The sequence below is a fragment of the Gallinula chloropus genome, assembly GCF_964237585.1.
Source record: "Gallinula chloropus genome assembly, chromosome: 2".
Taxonomy (NCBI): Eukaryota; Metazoa; Chordata; class Aves; order Gruiformes; family Rallidae; genus Gallinula; species Gallinula chloropus.
Genome location: NC_140086.1, coordinates 160,707,322 through 160,731,987, shown reverse-complemented (window position 1 = coordinate 160,731,987; position 24,666 = coordinate 160,707,322). Strand labels below are relative to the sequence as shown.

Sequence of the window (24,666 nt, the reverse complement as noted above, 5' to 3'; positions counted from 1 at the left end):
TTGACCCTGGCTGAAGGCCAGAGACCCACCAAAGCCGCTCTATCACTCCCCTTTTCAGCTGGACAGGGGAGAAAATAGGTATTGAGAGGCTCAGGAGTGGAGATAAGGAATGGGAGAGATCATTCCACCATCAGCATCACGGGCAGAACAGACTCAGCACAGAATAAAGGAAAGAAAACTCTCTAATTGATGGCACTGCCCTGCACCCCCAGTGACACCAGAGTCGGGTGATGAGAAGTGTGACCAGATCTTAAAGCACCTCCCCCCACCCCTCCCTTCTCAGCAGACTGCACTTCAGTCAGGATTTCCCTCCCTTCTTCCCCCCATTGTGGCACAGGGAGGGGCAGGGACTGGGAGAATGGGGATTTTGGTCAGTTCCTCATGAGATGCTCTCCTTCTTAGTCAGGGAGTTCATTCCTCACCCCCTTCCCCGGCTGCACCGTGGGGTCCCACCCACGGCAGACAGTCCTCCAGGAACTTCTCCAATGTGAGTCCTTTCCCATGGGGCTTCAGCTCTTCCCCAGCTGCCCCAGCCTGGGTCAATTCTATGGGGCACAGTCATAGAATCATAGAAAATCCACACCAAATGGCAACATTCCTGCAGCTTCTGTAGAAAACTATTTTTATTTCCTATTTCTTGGCTTCCTTCTGATGCAACTGCTGTTGGAAGCTGCGTGAGTAAGACAGTAATTATCACTAGCTTGAGTAAGACAGTAATTATCACCAGCAGTGGAGCTCTCTGAATAGTTTTGTAAATGTAAATCTAGGTTCAAGGTTCAGAGTTTCCAACCCCATAGAGTTCAGCAAGATTTATCCAAGTGATCTTTAAATATATGCATATATACATGTAAAAATATGTTTATATGCATGTACATGAATACATTCATGTATGTAGCCATGACAAGCATGAATTTGCTTCACACTCAGCAAAGGCACGTTACAAAAGTAAGCAGTTTCCAGTGTGTAACATACTGACTGAGCTCTTTCTTTCCCTGGGTTTTATGCTGACATGCTAGTAAGAGGAAATGTTTGTTTTCTGAAGAGCTTTGCCCCATTCCACCACCCTGAAATGTTTCATCTTTCAAGCTTTCATCTATCCTACTGTCTCAGGTTCTAGCTCAGGCCACAAACATTTCAAAGTAGCATTTTAAATGCTATTTATCATGGGAAACAGCACTAGGATAGCCAGGAAGAAGAGTCCTGAAATATTTCAGCATTCTGGTGTAGAATAAGGGACTAATTGGAAGAAAATTAACTTTCTAACTTTGAACACATCCCTGCACACAAATACCAACATTTTAAGGGTCTCTTGGAAGGGATAGCAAGCACAGGCACTTTCCATGCCTTCATTGCTATAAAAGAGGAACAGGAACAAACATAAGAACAGGATAACTGCCATCTTGTATTTTTTCCAACCTCTCTTTTTACATCGACTACATCTTTAATATTGACTTTTAGTTTAGCACTGCCACGTGACTTGCATGTTTCCTGGTATCATCAGGGTAAGCACAAGAGTAATACAATGGATACATTTAGGATTGTTTTGGGGATTTGGGGGTTTTCAACCACTGAAGCCTATATTCAATTTTTTTTCATATCAACTGATGGAAGGAAAAGCCAGATTTTTGGTCATTAAGGCTGCAAAATGGGTAGGAAAGACGAGACTTTGGTAGCAGCACGTGGTGAAAGAATGGGATGAAAGTTCAGAGAATCACAGGGTGAAATATAGATGTGCTCCATGAGAGCACAACTTGTGTGGAGTTACAAGTGGGAGAATAAAGTCAGCCAGGAGGTGTAACTATGGAGATGGGGAAACTTTCCAACTAAGGGTGTTTTAACTCTGACTTGAAAACACTGAGAAGATCTTTTCTTAGATTATGTAGAATCAGGAATACACCTGACAATCACAGAATTACACAGACTCACAAGGTTGGAAAAGACCTTTAAGATCATTGAGTCCAACTGTTCCCATCCTATGCTAAACCATATCCCTGAGCACCTCATCTACCCATCTGTTAAACACACCCAGGGTCGGAGACTCAACCCCCGCCTCTGGGCAGCCTGTTCCACCTCCTGATACCCCTTTTGGTGAAGAACTTTTCCCTAACATCTGATCTGACCCTGCCCTGGTGCAGTTTGAGCCCATTTCCCCTTGTCCCATCTCCTGTCCCCTGGCTGAAGAGACCATCACCCACCTCTCTGCACCCTCCTGTCAGATAGTTGTAAGCAGTGATAAGGTCTCCCCTCAGCCTCCTCTTCCATTGCTCAGATGAAAGAGCTGGAACAGATATTTAGAAACTTTCCTGCTCCCCAGTAACATTTTCTTCATTTACCTACAGGAGTTAATCCGAAACAAAGCAAGAAGCAGCCAGAACTGCACTTTGCTGGAGCAGGCTTATGCCATCGTGTCTGCACTCACCCGAAGAGCAGAAAACAACCTCCATGTCTCACTCATTGAGAATTATCCAGGGACTTTGGAAAGCCTTGGGGAACCCATCCGACAGGTAAGTGGAATTTCTTAGTCTGATGTGTGCCTTCACTAATCTCTAAGGAGCTTTAGGGCGTAGAAGAAGCTCCTTTAGAAATCATACCTGGAAGAGAGCATTTGCTTAATTGCCTTTCTTACTGTGCAGAGAGATGGGTCTCCTGCTTTGATTAAGGTTTCAAGTGCTAGACCATAGGTGCCTATGGAGCAACTCACACAGAACATGGTTATTTCCCTTTCCAGCTCTCTCATCAAACAGGAGCAGATTTGTTCTGGGCCCTCACATGATTTTAAAGCCTTTTGGTTTTTCCTCCTCCTCTTTTAATATTGCCAAGCTACATGGACCAGCTCCTGAAATTACTGGTGTCAGTGGGTTTTCCTGTAGATTCACAGAATCCCAGAATCATAAGGTTGGAAGAGACCTTTGAACATCATCAAGTCCAACCATTCCCATCCTAAGCTAAACCATATCCCTGAGTACCTCATCTACCCTTTTTTTGAACACATCCAGGGAAGGTGACTCAGCCACATCCCTGGGCAGCCTGTTCCAGCCCTGACAACTCTTTCAGTAAAACATTTTTTTCTAATATCCAATCTGTCCCTGCCCTGGCACAGTTTGAGGCCATTTCCCCTTGTTCTATCTTCTGCCACCTGGCTGAAGAGTCCATCACCCACCTCTCTACAACCTCCCTTCAGGTAGTTTTAGGTGGTGATAAGGTCCTCGAGGGTTAGAAGGTCACTGGGCCTTTACAATCTACATGCTTTCATTTGTCACAATCCTTTTGAAAAGCCCATTGATGGGATGTCAGTACAAGGTAGCATAGTATACATTGTGTATGCTCCATATGAAAACACTAGATGAATTTATGGATGTTCTCCCATGACTGATCATAACTCCAGAAGACCTCTATGCTCTTCCAGACCCATATCATGAATCATGTGTGTTTTAGGAGCACAGGTGGCCCAGCTACTGGGACACTAGTCTAGGACTTTCAACATCCTTAATGAAATTCTTGTTTCTCTGTGGACTTACTGTGTCATGTTGGGCAAGTTGGCTACTCTGCCTGTTTGTATCCTGTATCTTTCATGGGAATAGCAATATATTGCTGATTGGAGTTGTAAGGCTAAATCATAGTGATAGTGAGATACTCTGGTGGAGATTAATCTATCCACAATTAGACATCCCTCCCACTCCCCAAAAAATGGAAGTCCAGTGAACCACACCTCAGGTCCATGTACTTCTCCCCAGTGATGCCAGGGGGAACCCATGTCAGTATCTGAGGTATGTGACATGGATGTCCTGCTCTGGTGAGGAGACCAAGTGAATGCACATGTCTGCATAACACACTAGGTTTAATTTTCCATTGACATTAGTACTGGTGGAGTATGCCTGCTTGACAGGAGCTCTGTGTTTTTCTGACCTCAAAGAGTGCCATTTAAAGGTCAAAGTAATGACAAGCACTCTTTTCACCCCTGTTGGTACTCAGTCTGATGCATCACCTTTAGCCTTAGAAACAATCTGCTGTGCTGTGATAAAAAAGAGATGCATAGGATGATGACAGAACAGTAAACATTTGTTATTTGTCACTGAAAAATGATGGTGAGACATCATCATGGTAATTATCCCAGATTTATCACTACGTGCTTTTTCCTTCTATTTCCTATCAGGGCCACTTCATTGTGTGGGAAGGAGCTCCAGGAGCTAGAATGGCATGGAAAGGACACAAAAGACATGTCTTCCTCTTCAAAAATTATATTGTGATCTGCAAGCCAAAGCGAGACACAAAGACAGACACCTACAGCTACATCTTCAAGAACATCATGAAGGTCTGGTCATTCTATCCTCACCTAGAGCACTTCTCTGTCATTGAGGACTTCTCATTTACATCCGGCTTCTAGTTATCTAAAATGGGACATTGGACTAATCCTTTTTAGCTGTTCCTTTGCTTCTGAAACTCTTTGAAGCACAAGTAGAATCTTTGCCTATCCCAAAACCCGTTGGAAACCATCAGTAGTATGGGTGGATTTTTCCATTTACAATTGTTTATTCATCTCTGCCACCTCATTGAGTTAACTGCACAACTATGAGCTATCAATGTGAATTTTGCTGTCTACAGTATTTGCTAGCATTTGTAGATCTTTGGTGGTGTCAGTCTTCAATGTTGGCAGTAAGTTGGAGGAAATCCTGGTTTAGTCATGTGCTGCTCTCCCAGTGGTTCTCTCTGCTGGTTATGTTCTTTCCTGTTACGAAATCCTGTTAAGAAATTAAAAATTCAGAGGATTTGACCAGCTTATCTTCAGACATTCAGAGCTCCGGTTTTCCCAAGGCAGTAGATGCTCAACTCCAGTAAAAAACAACCAATAAACCCATGGGGTTCTTGATCAACCCCAGTCAAGGTCTTCTGAAAGTTCTTATCTCTATTCTCATTGGTTTTCATGGACAGATCATATTTCCCAAGAAAGAAAAAAGGGATGCTTGTCCAGAGTGTGCCTGCTCTGTAATTTCTTTTCATGTTGCCCCTAATTGTGCTGTTCCTGGGGCCAATAGTGCTGCACTGTATGGGCAGTGTGAGCCACACTTGGGATAGCCTTTAATGTTGGATGTTGTTTTCCTGAAATGTGGGAATTACTCCCAGGAAAATGTCTGGTAACCAGAAAGTCAAGTATACTTTATAGCTTTATATATATAGCTTTAATGGGAATGGCACAACTCATGTCCACTGAAGAGGGCACACATAGGCAGCAGAAGAATTCCTGGTGTTTAATTGTTTTTTCCATTTCAAATCTCAATGGAAGATGGTTCTGTTTCATAAAAATGTTCTGGCTGAAATTCTTCACAGAATAACAGAACTTCAGGAGTTGGAAGGGACCTCGAAAGATTATTTAGTCCAATCCCTCTGCCAGAGCAGGATCACCTAGACTAAATCACACAGGAATGCATCCAGGAGAGGTTTGAATGTCTTCAGAGAAGGAGACCCCACAACCTCTCTGGGCAGCCTGTCCCAATGCTGTGTCACCCTCACACTGAATAAGTTTCTCCTTATATACCCATGGAACTTCCTCTGCTCCAGCTTGCACCCGTTGCCCCTTGTCCTGTTGCTGGCCATCACTGAGAAGAGCCTGGCTCCATCCTCCTGACTCCCCTTTACATATTTATAGACTCCCCTTTATATATTTATAGACATTAATGAGGTCACCCCTCAGTCTCCTCTTCTCCAAGCTAAAGAGGCCCAGCTCCCTCAGCCTCTCCTCACAAGGAAGGTGTTCCACTCCCTTCATCATCTTGGTGGCCCTGAGAACACAGGATCTCTGTTGACTTTCTCACCCTTCTGTCACACAGCTGAACAATATAGATGTGAACGACCTTGTGGAAGGGGATGACCGGGCGTTTGAGATCTGGCATGAGCGGGAAGATTTGGTCCGCAAGTACCTCCTTCAGGCACGGACGGTGAATATCAAGAACTCCTGGGTGAAGGACATCTGTGGCATACAGCAGCGGATCAGCGAGCCTGTCTGGAGTGAGTATGGCCCAAGACAGCCCAAAACTCCTAGGTTCTTTTTCTTGAGTGGTGTCCCTGCTTCAGGAAGATTAGCAAAAGAGGGAAATAAACCATTTGCCACCTCTTAAACTGAACCAGAGTCGGAGGTTTTCCTTTCCTCCTGGTGTGTCCTCCACCTGAGCTGGTTATGGCATCTTTATCAGGATGGGTTGGTGGTGTTTGACTCTACCCATTTACCTCAAAGGACACCGAGACTGTATATCACTGAAGTGATTAAGTTTCCATGACAGGATCTGTATAGGTTTTGGGGCAATAGCAGAGAAAATGGCTAACTTTCTAATAACTCTTTGCTGTCCATGACCTAAATGTGGAAAATACAGGTTGATGAGCTAAGAAGAGCTGGCTAACCCTGGATGTTTTGACAGATGTGTGGCTTTTTTGATGGAGGATCAGCCTCAGAGACTGAAGTGGTTGCTCAGTTCCTTGTCTTCATATATTTTTGTCAATAAGCAGAGGATGTTCTCTTCCAGTAAAATAGCCCAGAAAATGTGCCTCACTGCAGAAAAGAAACAAGTTATTGAAACTTATTAAAAACCAAATTGCAGAGCTGGCACTAGAGATGAAGTTGATCTGACAGGAATGGCAAAAAGGTAGATGACAACAGAAAGCACAAAGAGACCCTGGCCCACTGCATGAAGAGCATCATACTCCCATGGGAAAAGTAGTCTCAGGACCTGACCTAGAGTCCTACTCACACCAGTATAAACCTCCCTGTGACTTTATTGGGTACTTGTATCCTCAATTCAACTTATGGTTTACATTTCTGGATCTGGGTATATGGCTTTCCTTTGAACCTTGTCATTCAGGCCACCTTGTCCTCACTGTGATTTGAGGTTCCACCAGTTTTCTCTCCACAAGATTGTACCATTTCTAAGTGCCTGCTAGAAATGGTGTCCTTTACAGAGTAAGGAGATTTGACATCTTTTAGTGTATAAACACTGAAAACAAGCCTGGCAATTTTATTTTTGTGCTTTTAGTCAGCTGTTGGAAGACTATCAGTGGATTTTTGCATAGCTTCATGTGGTAGTAATAAAAAATTAAATTCTCCTAACAAAACATAGAATTTATTTTATGGAGACCAGCAGAATACCAGTTTGGATATCAAGGATGCATTTTAATTGGGGATTTATCTTAACTGTGACAGCTGTGTGGTGTCTGAATAATGGATGTTCTTATTAAAAACATGGTCTATAATCTTTCCAGATCAGCAGTACAGGCTTTTATGTTTTTTGGTCTGCTTGTTTATTGCCCATCTTTATAGCCAACAACAGACATTTGACAGAATTGAGTTGAGTCTCAGGTAAGCAAGGACATCATGTCATGTGGCTGCTAAAGTTCCTGTTCAGCTTTCCCAATATTATCTCTATTCTTATGTTACTTTGCATCAGCCATCCTAAGGACAAGGCCTTCCTCCCCCAGACTAACCTGCTTATTCTGATATTCCAGTACCTCCAGACTTTGAGGAAGAACTGGCAGACTGTACAGCTGAGCTGGGAGAGACAGTCAAGCTGGCTTGCAAAGTCACAGGAGCTCCCAAGCCATCAGTCACCTGGTACAAAGGTAGGAGCAGCGAGTCCTGAAATGCATCCTCCAATTTCCTTCTCCATCTATATTGTTCTGTGCTACTGGGTTAGTGGGAAATCTTAACAGCTGACCACCCAGAGATACCCCTTGTTGTGGTGTTGCCCCCAGCCAGGAGCTGAGCACCACGCAGCTGCTCTCTCTGGGGTGAGGGGAAGAGGGAGAAGGGAAAAGGAAAAAAAAACAAAAGCAAACCTTGTGGGTTGGGATATGGATAGTTTACTGGGACAGTAGAAATACCAATAATAGGAATTTTATAGCAAAATACACAGAACTGCTGGTACATGTTTCTCACTGAACCACACAACTCAGACCGTACAGCTCTGAGCCTTCCTGAAGCTGGACAATCCCAAAAAACCTGTGTGCCCTGGAGCCAAGTGCTGCTCTGCCCCAACACCACACACACACACACACACACCCTTTATGCTGAGCATGACATAATTGGCATGGAATACCCTCTTTGGCCAAGTTGGATCATCTGTCCTGGCTGTGTCCCCTCCCAGCTTCCTGGCTGCTTCCCTCCTCCTCCTCCTCCTTAGCAGGGCAGCATGAACAACTGAACAGTCCTTGGCTGCTTGGCAACAACTAAAAACATGAGGGTGTTGCCAGCATTGCTCTCATCCTAAATCCCAGGCAACATTACACCAACTGGTAGAAAGAAAACTCTATCCTAGCTGAAACTGGGACACCCATCTACTCTTAAAGTTGGCTTTTTAAGCTTTTAAGATAAACTAAACATCCTAAGTGACGTAGATCTTCCTGTAAACTATTCAACTCTGCATTTTCAGGTTTGCTTATTAGCCCATATGAATCCACATCTTGTGGCAGTTAGACAGCTCCTAGTAAATGAATGACTTGAACTGGCTCAGATGTTTCCATGTTACAGCTCAAGCAGCTGTGTGTGGGCATACTCTTTTCCTCAGCATTGTCATATTGCAGAAGAAACAGCTTTGCTTTAAATTCATGCCTTGTAAAGTTCTGGTCTGAATTATTGCAGTCACTTTAGAGGTGTTCCTTTGGCTAGCAAACCAGAGCTGCAACTGCACAGCACGTGCTCTGGGAGAATTTAACTTTTAAATGACAGTTGATGATCACAGAATCACAAAATTACAAGGTTGGAAAAGACCTTTAAGGTCAAGTCCAACCTCCATGATGTCTGAGGACCCTCAACAGTGCTTTGCCCAGAGGATATTTTGGAGGAAGCTGGAGGAAAAGGTTACTCCTTAACTACCAACATCACCTGCAATATAGCAACTACAGTTCTTGGCCAAGAGGGCCAAAAGGTTGGATGGAATTCCAGTGGTGAAAATCTAATTGATAGTAAACTATTTACAAAGACTTTTCCCCCTTTATCCTTCAGATGGAAAGCCTGTGGAGGTGGATCCCCATCACATTATAATAGAAGATCCCGACGGTTCCTGCACGTTGATCTTGGACAACCTAACAGGTGTTGACTCAGGACAGTACATGTGCTTTGCTTCCAGTCCTGCTGGAAACGCCAGTACCTTAGGAAAGATACTTGTTCAAGGTAAAGTCCTGCTCAGATGCATTGCTTTAAAGGGGTCTGGTCTGTAATACCTTAACCCTGAATCCTGAGAGATTCCAGAAGTCCTGTGTAACTTCTACTGGATAATACTTTAAAAAGAATATTTGTTGTAGAGGTGTATTCAGTTGTCTTGTGCACAGACATCATGAGAATTATCTGGCCAGGGACACACCCTTTGTACCTCTTCATGTTTCCAGCTACTAGCTGTGTTTATCCTTGCTTTGCAGTGCCACCACGGTTTGTGAACAAGGTTAGAAACGCTTATTTTGTGGAGGGTGAAGATGCTCAATTCACCTGTACTATTGAAGGAGCACCCAGGCCTCAAATCAGGTCAGTTCTTCATGTCACACTGGAAAAAAAATCCTGTTTTCCAGTTTTGCATAGTGAGAAGAGTCTCCTGCCCTATCTTTCAAGATTATGACCCTTTCTTCTCTGTGTCTTAAACCTTAAACTCATCCCCATGCTGGCTCCTTCCAACCTGAACATCCCTGACATTCTCAGCAATCTGTTCTAGCCAGCATCTGAAAAGAAATACCTACTGATACCTGTCATCAAGCTGTATCAGATGTAATTCTCTGCCAACATTGTATTGCTCCTTTAAACTCCCTGGATTTTGTTTTATCAGCAACCAGTCTGGGGTGTTCTGACTAAAAGCTCAGTATAGCTTTGCATGGTTAAAAGCCCTTTGGCCCACATGACATTTTTTTTTGAGAAGAAGCTCATAAAGCTGTGCAGTTCAGCATCAACCTGTGATCTACCCACCTATAGACCCATTTTTCCAGGTTCCAAACTTTTGCCTAATGGTTGGCTCTGGAGTTGTTTGCCAACAGGTCTGATGGATAGATCGGTGAGCTGGGGAATTCTTCATGCTGTGTATTTTTCCCTGGTTTATACTCTGTGTTTTCCACATGCAGGTGGTACAAAGATGGTCTACTGTTGAAGGACACAATAAAATACCAGACCTTCAGTGAACCACGGAGTGGCATGATAGTCCTGGTGGTCAAGAACCCTTCCAATGAAGATATGGGACATTATGAATGTGAGGTAAGTTCAGAGAGATTTAAAGATCTGTTGTCTGACATGACATAGGTAGGAAAAATCGTTTTATTGGGTGGGATCCATTGCATGAGAATCATGGGTGACCAATTGCTGCCTCATGCCATATCAAAGAAGTTATACAAAGTCAGGTTCTCCTGAATGAGATCTGGATTCTGTACATTCAAAAGCTTCAGAATAATCTGATCTGAGAATTTGGCCAATCAAATATTGAGTGAGCTTGTTCTGTAGTTTAAATTCAGTCCAGATCTCTGGAGGTACCTCTCAGAAAGTTTAGGACCGTTCTGACATGATGTTTTGTTTCTGGACCATCTTAAAATGTTCTTTCATTTAGAACAGATTCATGCTGCTACAAACAGTCCAAAGCCAAGAGAGAGAAATCTAATTGGAAGTGTAAACTAGTGAAATTCCTGTTTATTTAGCAAGCATATGTAGAAGTATCTTAGCAAAATCACATTACCTTGCATTTGCCATTAGCTAAGATCTCAAGGTCCAGAGTTCCCATGACTAAGACTCAGTTGATTAATGGATAATAAGTGAAAAAACCCACCCTCTTTAGCACTTAAATGCCATGCAGCAGGAATCTGTGCCTGTTGGTAGAGACAGAGATACCTCAAGAGCAAGACACAGGCTGCAGAGCAGTCTGCAAATAACTAAGTTAGCTGATGTGTCATGGCTTGTCTGGTTGAGTCATTTGAGGTGAAGCATCACCATCAACTCTGCTGAGCAGCAATGTGTTCGTTCAAGCTCTGGCTTTGGTTTGGGGGTCACATCTTCATCCATTCCTTTTGTTGGGTAATTGTGATGAATTTGTAATGTATAGGAAGGTGTTACTCTGCAAAGGCATCCTGGGTTTCATTTGGCACTGCATGATTCTCTTTAGCTGGTGAACAGATTAGGGTCTGCAAAAAGTGGAGCAGAACTTTACCACCACAGTGCTGCCGCCCTGACCCAGGAGAGGAGAGGAGACCAAGCCATTACCATAGAAGGTATGACCCTTGCCCAGCTCTGTAAGTATGTCAGTCATTTACCCTAAAGCCATCTCATTGAGGACGGAATAGAGTTGCCATCTTATCCATGTTGATCGTTGGTGTACACGTTATCTGTATGTCTACTGAGATGTGCATGGGTATACTGCAGCTCAGCTCTATACCCATCACCATCTGTTGATTTCCAAACCTGGCAAATCAACTTCATCATATAATGTCCACAGAAGCATTATATGAAAAAGGAGAAGCAAATGAAGGGTATGTCACACCACCACTAGCACAATGCAATTGTTTCTATTCCTGTTGGAATACTTGAAAACGTGTCAGCCTGGCAGTACATGAGTTACATACTGCTGAGAAAAAGCAGGGGCCAGTAACTAAAGCTGCAAGCATACTGTGGTCATTTCAAAATGCCACTGAAGACCATCTGGAATGACTTAAGAAAGCAGAATTGGCAGCTGTATACCCAGAGCAATATTGGTTCATCCATTCTCTAGGACCATTCAGGCATCACACAGTCATAGAGTCTGTTCCCTTTTGTTTTTCTCTTCATGTTTCACCTGAACTGGCAGGGTGTGGTAGCCATCCAACAGCACATCTCTTTAAGACCTTTAGGATGTGACTGCCTACAGTTACTTCTTTATTAAAGGGATTTCCACAAGCAGTGTGTTAGGCTTGCTTTAAGCCTGGGACAACTGAATTGAGATCAGTGGCTACATCTACCTAAGGGACCTGTCCTAGTGTAGGAAACTGGTTGTTCATGCTTCTTAGAAGTTTTCTTAGCTGGCTGAGCATGGGCCAGCAGTGCTGCCTCTGTCAAACAGGTCCCAGCAGAGTCAGGAGATAATATAACCAAGGGACTATTTGTAGTAGATAATGGATAGTTTACTGGTTTGTAGGGTAAGATAGAGGACTAAGATAGGCATGGGTCATTCCATGGCAGTGAACCTTAGTGTCAGAGGGCTGTCCCAAATGTGGTTAGTGGAGACATGGTCAAAAAAAGCCAGAGGTTTTCCAACAGCTGTGGGACCTTCTTTCCTCATCTTCAGTGTTCTCACATTGTCTTGTGACAATAACAGGGGTTCAGTGTGCTTTTGAGAGGAGATATTGGTATTATCAACATGCCAGTGACAACAAATACAAAGGCATTCTGAGTCAAGAGGCTGCTGCACAGCCAATGTCTGGAGTCTAGAGAGATATCAGGGAACATGGTACTCCAGTTGTATTCATTTAATTTTTTATTTCATCATTTTCCATAGGTCTCTGCTCTTGGTCCTGTCTAAAACAGGGTCCTTCCTGGTCTGGATGGACCTTCAGGCCAGTCCTCTGTAAACATTAATGTGATCTTATTATGTCAAGAGGATTCAGACACAATAGGCTGTTAAGATTAATATCTATGCACTTGCTTGTCTTGTTTCTATGCTTGCTTTCCTTGTGGTCCAGAGTACCATCAACTCATTCAAAGGCATTAGAGGGAGAATTGTTTCAGCAGGATAAACCTTGAGATAATTGAATGCTTTGTCCTTGCTATGCCCCAAGGAAAGAAAAACCAAGTGGTGTGCAGGATGCAGAAGAACACAAACAAATCACTGTCAGGATGGTGTATCTTGATGAAGTTCCCTTGTAGCAAGGCAGATGATGTTATCAAAACAAACAAGGGGTGTAAAACAGCCAGGGGAACACTGCTCAGCTCTCAGGGTTGCAAATGTACATGTTCAGCCCCGAATTACTCACGTGCTGTTATTCCTGCAGCCACAAATAAAAACATTTTATGGGTTTGGTTGAAGAAATATAATTGGAGTTTGCCTGGAAGCATCAGAAATGTTATGAAACAGCTTTTGATCTGTGACGTGCCATTGCCTGAACTTGATAATAGGGGAAGGAAATAGATCCATGAGTCACCTCCAGGGAGAAAGAGCTGCTTCAGGCCAGTGGAGCAAAGAGCAGGCTCATCCATGGAGCAAGAGGACTGTTCTGAGCAGAATTGCATCAGGGATGCAGTTGGCATAATGCACTTGACCAAGGAGGGAGTTTGTTTCTTTCTTGAGAATCAATAACCAGCCTTGATCTTCCTATGGAAAACTCAGGTTCATCTGGCAAAGAACTGGAGGACAGATGGATCTTGTGAAGGCTTTCTCTTTCCATCCTTACAGTCCTTTCCATTTGTGAAAAGGGGATTATTTGTAACTTCAGCAAGAGGACAACATTACTGCTGTGTGGTACTGCTACAACAGTAAACAGCTACTGTGTCTGTTTCCTAGCTCACCTGTGTGGTGGGAATAAGTTTTACCTGATTTATCGTTGTTTCTGAGAAATGACCATTCCCAGAGTCTTCTGAGGCACCCAGGGGGCTTTAGTTGGAACTATTACAGTTTTTATCCTCCTGCCTTTCCATACTGTGTTTTGTACTGAACCAAACCTACTGTCACAACCTGGGATGCCTTTAGTACAGTGGTTTGCAAGCCCTGACCCGCAGTCAGTGATGGTCCACAGTCCACGGGTCTGAAAAGCAATCTTCTTGTCGTTCTATTTAAATTCACACTATGGGAACTTGCTGATCCATTGGAAGGACCAAATTGAAAAAGGATGGAAAACCACTGAACTAAGGGGTCCCCTTGTGAGCACCCACAGCTTGGGCTGCAAGCCTGAAAGGCTGAGATCTGCCTTCAGCTACACTTGGTCACCATGCAGTGAAGTCAATGGAGGGTTGCTTTAGAAAAAGCCCTTTTCTCTGGATATTGGAAGAATTTTAGACACTGTAAAAACCCCACAAACCCATCTTAGCCAAAAGAAGATCCTTCTCTTTGACTTCAAGTTGACTGTCTGCTTTGCACCTTGCTGCTTAACCTACGCACGGCAGATCTGGGCTCCCTGCCACCCCTTTTTAACGTGTCACTATTGCAATTCATTCATCCCAGGCTCACTAACTCGCTCATTTTTTAAAGAAAAAACAAAGCCCAGTGGTTTTGAAAGGTGTTGCATTCTCACCTGGACCAACAGGTCTAGGACATATGATGAGATAGTTGAGTGTAAGGGAAGGAATTAGCTGCAGAAGTGGAGACAAGCAAAGCCATAAAGAAATTGCCCAGTGCAGCTACAGTCAGGCAACGTGATCTTCTTCATAGTCTTGCCTTAGATCTCATGTAGACCTTTGGGCAGGTTATTTAGTTGCCTTGTTTGGTGATACCCACTCAGCAGGGAAAAGCTAGTGATTGAGGCTTTTGAGGAGCACTTCAAAACACAGAGGATCATTAGATCTCTTAGTGCCATCTTTTCACTGAAGAAATAGGGAATAGAGTTTGTCCCCTGGACCTTTGTAAAGTCCCTGTTTGGGGTGATGGTTAGGTTGTTTATCTTGTGATTTTTGCTCTGTTGTCATCATTGTTTAGTCTCGTTTTTGGGCTGGTCCCATGTTTTTCAGTGCAAGTGAGCATAGTCCATCCTTACAACCTTCTCAGTCTGTTGTTACAACCACCTCAGTCGCTGCAGGAGTGGAGCTTGGTTTGGGGTTTGGGGTTTCTTTTTAGAGGGTTCAAAACACTTGCATTTCATTCCCACAATTTAGGAAACAGTGCTATGTCCACGAATTGCTCATTTCAAGCTTAGCTGTAGCAGGTCAGGTCAGATCTGTGCATCCCCTGTTGCAGAGTAATCTCCTCAGGGTAGCAGAAGAGGGCTGAAAGCAGAGCAGCACTCCTGCCAGCAGCGTGCACTGTGCAGGAGAAACAGGTTCATGCTTCTCTGAGTGGGGAAAGCAGACTTGAAGTTTGTAACAAAGGCCATAAGCCACTTCCCATCCATTCAGAGCAACAAGAGCTGGCTTACCCTAAATGTTTCATCACCTGTAAGTCGATGATTTAACGCATTAACCAGAGAGGACTCTAGTCCTACAGAAGCACTGGCTGATCCCTAATGCTTACAGCTTTTAACCTGCTTATCAGGGGCTCCTGCTTTGCAAAGCTGTCTTCCTAAAACGCTGTTGAACAAGTTGAAATGATAAATCCGGTGCTAAAACGGATGCAGATGATTTTTTTTTTCTTTTTCCTCTTGGGGGAAAACCAAAACCAAACAAAAATAAAAGAAGAAACCCAAATTCTCTCATCCTACTTTCATGTGGTTCTATCCTTCCTATAGGAGTCCTTAAATCCCCTCGCACACCGTGTCTCGGGAGCACATATACAGTTGATACATCAGGTACTAAGCTGGAAGTCATCAGCACCCATGTACTGTATGCCAAGTGCAGGTTTCTCAGCCCAGGCCAGCTGAACTCCCAAATACTGAGTCCCTTTGACATCTGCCACATATAGAAATACTGTAGTGATGTCATTTGGGAGGACTGCAAGGACAGATATTAATAGAGCAAACAGTAAAGAGACCCCCTCTTACAGAAATTGAGAGATGAAGCCTCAAAAATTCATTAAACCCATGTTTATCATATAAATATGGTTGTTAAAACAACTGTATAAACCAACTATGGTTAGGTGTATAGTCCAATTAATTCGTTTACATCAGAACTGAGTTTCTTGCTGCTCGTGGATTAGTCTCATGATATTACTTGATGAGATTTTTTTCTAAAAGTTACATAAAAAATGCACAATATTGATTTGAGGGTTTAAACATTCAGTTAAAACTTCTAACCTGGGTGCAATAAATGCTATCTGAGCACCCAGATTATCTTCATAACTATCATATGATAATTATTGTTATAATATTTATATAATACCTTATATATTATATAAAATTATCTTTATAATCTTTATAATTATCATTCCACCATTCACAAATAATTCAAATTATTCTGAAAACATGAACTAAGAACAGGAAAACAATGAAATTGCAACTGTGTCCAGAGATAAACATTTGCAAAGAATTTTGCCCTTTGCTTACCCAGTAAGCTATAAATGCTAATTTCCAAACAGATTTTGTTCAAACCCACCTAATTCTGCAGTAACTCCTTTGACTCTGTCGGAAATTATTCCATATTTTTTCATAAATAAATCAGGAGATGAGACTCTGCCAAGAAAATCAAGAGCTCTAGGTCAGATATTAACACCATCATGTGCACAGAATTATTTTGCATTATGGTGGCATTTGTTGTTTTCCCTAGCAGCAGAAGAGAGCCCTTAGAACTTAAGTGAAAGGAAAATTAGGTTAAACTATTCCATCTAATATTGTAAATTTATTTTTTTTTTCCATTTTCAGTCAGTGCAGTTTTGGGTCACTATTGGAAATGTCAGCACTAATCATAAACTGTTCAACAAATAGCACAGACACTACAAGTTCCCTGGGCAAGAAGTGTTGGTGATTTTATAGACCTATTTTTAAGTTGCAGTTCACTTTCAATTGTACTAACTAAAACTTGCCAGAGCTTATTTATTATAGGCTGGCTGGAAGATTGAAAAACAATTGCTGGAAAAATAACTTTGACATTAAATTTAGGGGTTGTTTTAGGGTTGTTTTTTTTTTTTAGGCACTTTACTAGTTTACTAAATAAGAAGTGGGGCTTGGTGGTTTTTTTCTACATCTCAAATAGGTTCAGCAGTTCAGAGTGTGTTCAAAACAGTCTGGTTCAAACAGTGGCTCAATTTTATCCAGGCAGATGATAGGATGGGAAACTGCCAAAAAAATTACAATATCTCAATTAGCTCTTCAAATGGTATTTTTCTTATTTTTAAAATTGTCAACTTTAAGAAATACTTGGAAAATCATTAAATCATGACTTTTCTCTTGATCTTGACATGCATCAACAGCCTCTAGTTTGTTACAGAGTAAGGATCAGGTCTATGGCAGAGATGTAGGGGTATTACAGGGCTCTCTTGGGTTTCCTAGGGGTGTTTCATTATGCTGATTTTCTGTACTGATGATAATGATTTTAGTTTTCATTGTTATCAGCTTGGATTTTGCAGCTAGTTCATAAAAACTTGGGGACTGCTCAGTGTTTGGGGAAAGTTTCTCTAATAAGTAAGATCAGAGTTTAAAGAATTTCAGGTCTCCAGGATTTTTCAGGTTTCTCACATCATCACTAGCTTATTCTAGGGAGAGGAAACCCAAACCAAACCAAACAACAACAACAACAAAAAAGAAGAAAACAAAACACCCCCAGGAGCTTATTTTCTATCCTTGACCTGCCAAACAAAAAATGTCAGAATCTCATGGTAGAATACACAGATTTTGTAATATTGTTCTCCACAAAATATTTCATTTCCAAGCTAAATCATTCACTGTTCAGAGAGCACCCTGAATTCTCATTCTTGGTCAGAAACACTAAAGATAATGCTGGAAATAACCACAGAAAGCATGGATGGGATGGTGCAGTTGTATTTTTTTTTCCACTCCAGTTTATTTTGATTAACTGAGCAAAGTTAATTTAATCATTTCAGCTTTTGCCTTTCTTTAACCCCATGCTGTTCATACTGTTTTCTTTGTAGTCACTGAACAAGAGACTAAAGTGCCCAAGAAAACCATCATCATGTAAGTGCTGATTATTTTTTTTTTTAATTTGATTTTTTTTTGGGTAACATTTGTGTTTTGCCTTGCTGCTTATGCATGATCCAATAACAAGCCTGTGTTTATTGGCCATGCAAGTGTGTTCATTCCCATCCCACCAGATCTCATGGTATTCTGTGCTATGCAAAGTGACCACCAGGGAAAAAAAAACAAAAACCATCTTATTATCCCTTAAAAAAAAAAAAATAGGAGCTCTGGTGTTAGATAATAATATAATATGTGGAGTTGGATTTGATGACCCTTATGGGTCCCTTCCAACTCAGGTTATTCTCTCTGATAATCCTGCCAGAGTTGCACAAGAGCTCAAGAAGGTTGAGTCTTTTCTTTCTGAAAAGAAACTAGCTCTGGGAACAGGCTGCTTGAAGAAAGTGTATGAATTTAACAAATACCTCATGGCTTACAGGGATTTCTTCTGGCTTTCTAATTTAAATTCTTCTGGAAAGACTTTTATGATGAAGCAGCAGGAGGATGTACACTCTTATCTCTTTCTGTCTCTATATTCCTCATATGAAATTTTGTTCTGATAATGAGTTGGTCTTTTGGGATACTCTGAGCCTGGTTTATATCAGGTGCCTATAATTGCACCAAACCCAGTCATATGTGGACCAGAAGCTCATCAGCCATTAAAATCTTAATATATATTCTTGGTTTTAATTGTTGTTAAAAAAATGCATAATAAAACTGTTTCATGTGCTGGAAGGGGGACATTGTCCTTCTGTGGTAGGAACTTCAGAGCACCTCCAAGCTGTTCAAATCAGCTCCTAATGGTAGTAGGCAACTATACAGTGGATATTTTGGGGGAGTGCATTCCCTCAAGAGTTGTACTAGTGCCAAAATCCATCTTTGATTTGGACACGATGTTAAAGTTGACTTATTTTGTTGGATGTTGAAGAGGATGTGTGAATGACAACTAAAATACAGTTAAGAGTTGCTCACCTCTCATATCTCTTCTTATTTTTTCTTAAATTTTCTTAAATTTTCTTAAATGCTCTTAACTATTTGGAGCCAGAGGCTTATAGGAAGAGCTTCCACCCCACCCAAAGGAAGGGGTTCTGCCTTTGCCCTTCTATCTTCACCTCATCAATCCTTAGACTTTTTTTGCCCTGCAAAGACCAGAAATAGAAGGTGTTTCTACCCATGTTGTAAGGGGCAGGGTCCAGATACCAGTGGGGTAGCTAACCAGAGAAATATTTTTTGATATCTTGCTTAGAAATGCTCAGAGAAGTTGTGAGGAGGTAGGAATCACTCAGACACAGAGTTTCTAAAGCTTAATAAATCTCATCTATCTACATCTCTGCGCCTTTAAATCACCTGGAGAGGTGCTTCTATTTTATACCTCTCCTTTTTCCATCATGGTATTAGATCACCATCAGCAGATTTATATTTGTTGATTAAATTACATTAGACTATACAAAATACCATCAGTTAAGCTGGTTTCTAAATTTCTGACATTTAAACTCCATAAACTATTTCTTTGGACAGCTCAAGAAGTGATTCCTAAATTAAAGGCTGCAGCCCCAAGGGAATTGGAACATTTGTGAGCAGGATGTCAGAAGTTCCCCTCCTTTTGCTCATTGATGCAGTCAGGAGCTTGTTAGAGTTGAACTCAGCTGGAATTGGGATAGTGATGGGGTAAAGTTTGGGAACAACTCACTAAGGGCATATTCCAGCTCTCCTTAGTGTACAGTGAGCTGAGGAACAGAAGCAGTTTTGAAACTACTAGTGTAGAAAATAACAGAGAATTTATATATGGGATTGGACAATGTCTCTATATGCCAATCTCAGAGCCAAAGCAGTTTTTTAACCTAGCAATGGGCAAAGTTTACTGTCAGCACACATGGATTCATTCTCATCTTTATCTAGAATTGGCACCGTGGCCATTAGGAAGGCTTTGCATAGACCTTAAAACTCTATTGCAAGTTAATAGAAAGCAAGGGGGAAAGAGTAAAGCAGTGGAAATGAGGAGGAGAAGAGAGGGTGCTCTGGGAGAAAAGAAATCTTGCTGTAGTTGATCTCATCTTGGACTTCACCACATCCTCAATGAGAGAGATGGATGGTGAAAAGAAATCTGATCTCCATGGGAGAAGGCAATGCCAGTCTCCCCAAAACTAAACCCAGTAGATAGTAAAGGCTACAATATAACTAAGAGCATTAGTCTTAGTCTTCCATGATGGTTGGACAAATGCAATTGGAGAAACGGGCTCTCCTTTCACAAGGACACTTTGCACCCTTCTCTGCATCTCAGTGCAAAAGCCAGAGATGGCTGGAGAGCAGAGCTGGGGATGTTCAGCCCTATGTGATTATGTCTAGAGGCTGGGGAGGAGAAAGAAAGGAATGAATGATTCATAATCCCAGTTCAGGCCTTTCCCTTTACCCTTCCATTATTTTGGGAGGGTTTATCTCCCTGCTTGGAAGTGGAGATAGCATCTCAACACAGAAACACAATGAGCTTTTCCTGTTGGTTCCCTTCAACCAGCTACCTCCCCTGTAGAGCATTAGCTTCCTTGTGCTAAGCAAACACAATCTTTACCTTCAAGTTTTTCCATGTAAGAAATGCCACTGAAAAATCTGCAGGAGAAACTGCATGTTAAAGGCTTAAATAAAGAGCTTGAGGCTTGGGTTTAAGTGTTCCTGGCCCCAGGTTTTAAATCAATTTGATCCAATTTCACCTGTAGCTTATTTAAAGTCAAAGTTCGTCCTGGCCTGGGAGGAGAAGATTGTTTTGATGCAAAGCTGTGTATTTATACAGGGATGCTGAAAAGTCCCAACTGCTTTGGATATGTCAAAAAATATAAAGTAAGGTCAGGAGAAATATGCTGAGAAATCATAATCCTGCATCCCAGATTGGTTTCATAGTCTTATGTCAATTGATAGTAGCAGGATCAAGCTGTGGCTGCAATAATGATAGTATGAAGAGTAAAATTTAAGTACATTTTGGCATAGAGGACTTGCACAGGGGATGTTCTCTCTTTTCCTGGTCTCCAAATGCTTAATGACCTTTTAATGTAACTGTTCTGCATGTGAAAAATTCAGATTAAAAAGAGTTTTTAATAAAGAAAATTGAGATAGATTGTACATCACAAAGAGAAGGTGCTGACATGACCATGATAAAGGGCATTTTGCTATTGAGTTTGATGAAGCCAGGATTTTAGCCAAGGATACTTGGGAAAAGTTTAAACCCCTTGAGTGTTTAAAGTCCTTGGGTGAAATTGCTATATGGGTTCAAAAGTAACATTTGAGGTGGTCAACACCAGCACATGAAATACAGCAGCATCCAGAAGAGCATTTCTCAGCAGAACATACTCACTGTGTGTTCATGCACTCAAGGAGGTTGATGGAGCTAGAATATAGAGTCCACCTGGGGTAAAGGGCACTGAGGATTTCCCTGCATCAGACAGTCTGTGCTGATGGGCATGTTGGGTGTGTGCATTGCCTGTGTATCCCTTCCAGTATGACACGCTTCACCGAAAGCTGGAATGCTCACACAACTAACCCCATTGCAGCACCTTGACCCACACTGGCATGTGCTGATGGAGTGTGGCTCCCCAAAAAGTCTCGTCTTCCTGCCAACTCCATTCCAACCCTTTCTGTCATCAGAGAGGAAACGATAACAACTGTGGTGAAGAGCCCAAGGCAAAGGGGAAGGGTTTCTCCTGCACGATCTGCTTCAGGTCATTCGCCTTCCCGCTCCCCAAGAGCGGAGCCAACTCCAGAGCCAGTTTTTGTTTCAAAGATGAGGCAGCCTCTTCACAGACATGAGCAAGAGGCAACACCAAAGTCTGCAGTTCCCATGCTCTTTGTCACGGAACCAGAGGACAGGCAAGGAGCAGCAGCTAGAGGCGTCATCATAGAGTCCAAGGTGGAAGAGAAAAAGCCCAAATGGGTCGAAGTGGAAGAAATAATTGAATTCAAGGTCAAAAAATCGCCAAAACCTGCAAGGAAAAGAGGGTCTTCCCCAGGAAAACAAGAAAAAGATGACTCAGGGATGCTGACATTCACTTTTCCCAGCTCGAGGCCTAGGCATTCCCCAGAAGATGATCCAAACACAAACAACTCCAACAATAAATTGGTGGAACAGTCCAAATCTTTGCCTAATGACAGCCTCTCTGAAGGTGATATCCAGCCACTGGTGTACACAACTGAGCAGGAAGTACCTCAAGTCAGCAGTGAAGACAGAAGCTCCCCATGTGGGTCCGACCAGCTACGAAATAATTCACTGATGGATTATGGAACTGAAGGGAAAAGCTTCCCACAGGACACAAGTGCTCACTACAGGCCAGATGTCACTTCACCTCTGCTTGCCTGCGGGGGTGAGCCTTTGGTCTTCAGTTTTGAAACAGCTGCTGCAGACCAGCATGGACTTCTGTTCTCACCAGCAAGTCCAGAGGTTATGGAAGAGGAAGATGAATTAGATGTGTCTTGGCCTGTTGAAGAGGGTCTTCCTGAAGTAATGCAAGAGGTCCTTCCAGAAGAGGATAATGTCATTATAGTTGATGAACCAGAGGAACTGCAGACAGATGACATTAGCACCCGGGACCGTAAAATCTTAACCCACAATGGCAAAGTATTAACTCTGGAGGATCTTGAAGATTATGTTCCTGAAGAAGGAGAGACCTATGGGTGCAATGATCAGACCCCCACAGCAGAGAAACCCTGCGAGATCTCTGTGCTCCAGACAGAGATTAACGAGCCAACGATTGGGAAGCCAGTGCTGCTGAACCTGGTGAGACCTGTCGTCTCCAAACCCAGGCAGACATTTTTCAGCCAGTTTGAGGAGCATGTCCCTGGCAGCATGTTCATGTCAGCATCTAGAGTAACCGGTGTGCAGGCTGTAGGCACCTCAAACATCTCTTTCCATGTGAGTGATACCTGCATGGGAGTGGCGCCCGGAGTACACGCAGCGGCAGCAGCAGCTTCTCCTGGTCCTTCCTTCACAGTGAAACCATCTTTCTGCACTGAAGTCCAGCGCTCAGCAGACAACGGACAGTCGAGCTTTAAAACTGAAGTTTCCACAAGAACCCTCAACTATGGGACTGTTGGCGAGCCTGTAACCTTGCACATCAGCACAGAAGACCTCTCCCAAAGCTGAGGAGAGGCAAGCGTCATTTTCAAGACAAAAGAAAGCAGAGTTTTTAGAAAAAAAAAATCTAATCAAAATGTTTGTAGGTGAGGGGAATCGGTGGCAAAGATTACAAGGTAACATGTAGGAGGGAACTCCTTTGAGGAAAACACATTTAAAAATGGTATGTCAAGCTTTTCCAGTCTTAAAGGGAACATGTCTGTCAGAACAGTTTGCAATTTTAAAAGCTTTGATCAAGGTGAACATTTATCATTCCATAGCAGAGCAGTGATGGTAGGTTTAGGAAAAGCCTGATTCTCCAGCCTATGACAGAAATTAAAATGAATAAGTGCATTTTTTTTGTCCATGAACTTAAAAATTATTTCGTGCCAATTTGTGCATTCTGGTGTGGCAAGACTGTGAAAGTATCTAAACTTTTCAGCATCCTTCAGTAACCCAAGATAGGAGAACTGTTTCCAGTTAACCTCCTGTTACTGTATATGCCCAAAGGTCATGAAGCTTCACACTGCTTTGACTCTGCTGTACACTTGTGACACCAATTAGCTCTATCAAAAGTTGTTCCTAAACTTTTCCACATGCAGAGTCTGGTTGCATTATTTTCAACTTCTGCCACGGAATGAAACCTATAGAAAATATTGCATTTACTAGAGATGCAACGAGCTGCTCAGACCTTTTGGTTGAAATCTTAACTTGATTGTAATCTTAACAAGAAGCATCAAGAAGCGTCAACTAAAGCCAGTGGTGAAAATCCCACTGACCTGAGGAAGCAATGATTTCATTGTTCTCTTCTGCTTTGAGTAAACAGACCATCTTTTTATGACTGCTATTTTAAAGTCCACTTCCTAGTGGTCTAGAGATGTAGGTTTCATTTTTTCTGCATTCAAGTAGAGTGGATTTATAATCCATGTCTTTTAAAAACATAGATTACTTACTGCGCAGCAACAGGTTACAGTGCTGCACAAAATTACTTCTACATCTATAATCAAACACTTACTCATACCAAGAACCACAAATGTGGTCTTGGTCAATCAATATTACTGGAAAAATATTTGGTCTCTTCTACATACCAGTGGTGAAACATTACTGGTAACAGATTGATGGATAATGTCTTCTATATGTGCCAAGAGGAACTCACCACTGAGCAAAGCAGCAGGATCTCAAAGACAGCTTTAAAAGAAAAAAAAAGAAAAAAAGAAAGTAAAAAAAGAAAGAAAAGAGACTTTTACCATGATTGAAAAACACGTTTGCTCAAAATGGATTTGGCTGCTTGGAAGCCCTGCCAGCTGCCATTGCACTGTATTACTCTAGCCATGTATGTTGAGCTGTCTCATGGAGATACTGCCTTCTGTTGAGTTGCTCTGGAGCTTTGCAGCAGGAGTGCTGTTTGCAAGGGGAAGGCTAAGATGCACTGAGTGTGGCCCATTCCTATTGGCTTCACCAATAATGAATGTTGCACAGACCTCCAATTAGTTGCTCATTCCTGGAAAGAATTGAGCTCATAAGCCCAAGTATTGGTCCCCATTGAAGTCAGCTAGAGTTTGGCACTCATCTCAGTAGGACCAGCAATAGTCCATCACTATCTGACAGAGATGTGGGGAGAAGAGTCCCAACACCTTGTCCCAGCTGAGTTGAGTAGCACTGTTGCAATAGAAAATGTTGGATTTAGATGGTGTGGGGAAACCAGAAATGCTCAGACACAGATGAATTTCTAACTAGCCTGAAGAGAGAGGATTGGGCGAGTTTTCACCTTGGAAATGTTGATGTGTTGTCTCTGTTTCCTGGCTAGGCAAGATTGTGCAGCTTGTTCTGGAGTCCTGGCAATACTCCTGCTAACAGGGACTAAATTCACCTAAGGTGCTTGT

At 42.3% G+C, this 24,666-nt stretch overlaps 1 protein-coding gene across 1 annotated transcript in view; it reads left to right on the top strand.

The window, feature by feature from the left end:
* The window catches only part of OBSCN (obscurin, cytoskeletal calmodulin and titin-interacting RhoGEF), a gene marked incomplete at its 5' end in the record, with an annotated part of 199,183 nt that overhangs the window by 137,982 nt on the left and 36,535 nt on the right, over positions 1-24,666 (top strand). Inside the window, 8 exon segments of the mRNA XM_084260922.1 lie at positions 2,340-2,504; positions 4,154-4,312; positions 5,826-6,003; positions 7,492-7,605; positions 8,987-9,154; positions 9,400-9,502; positions 10,087-10,216; positions 11,112-11,217. Coding sequence (XP_084117048.1) covers positions 2,340-2,504; positions 4,154-4,312; positions 5,826-6,003; positions 7,492-7,605; positions 8,987-9,154; positions 9,400-9,502; positions 10,087-10,216; positions 11,112-11,217 — 1,123 coding nt within the window.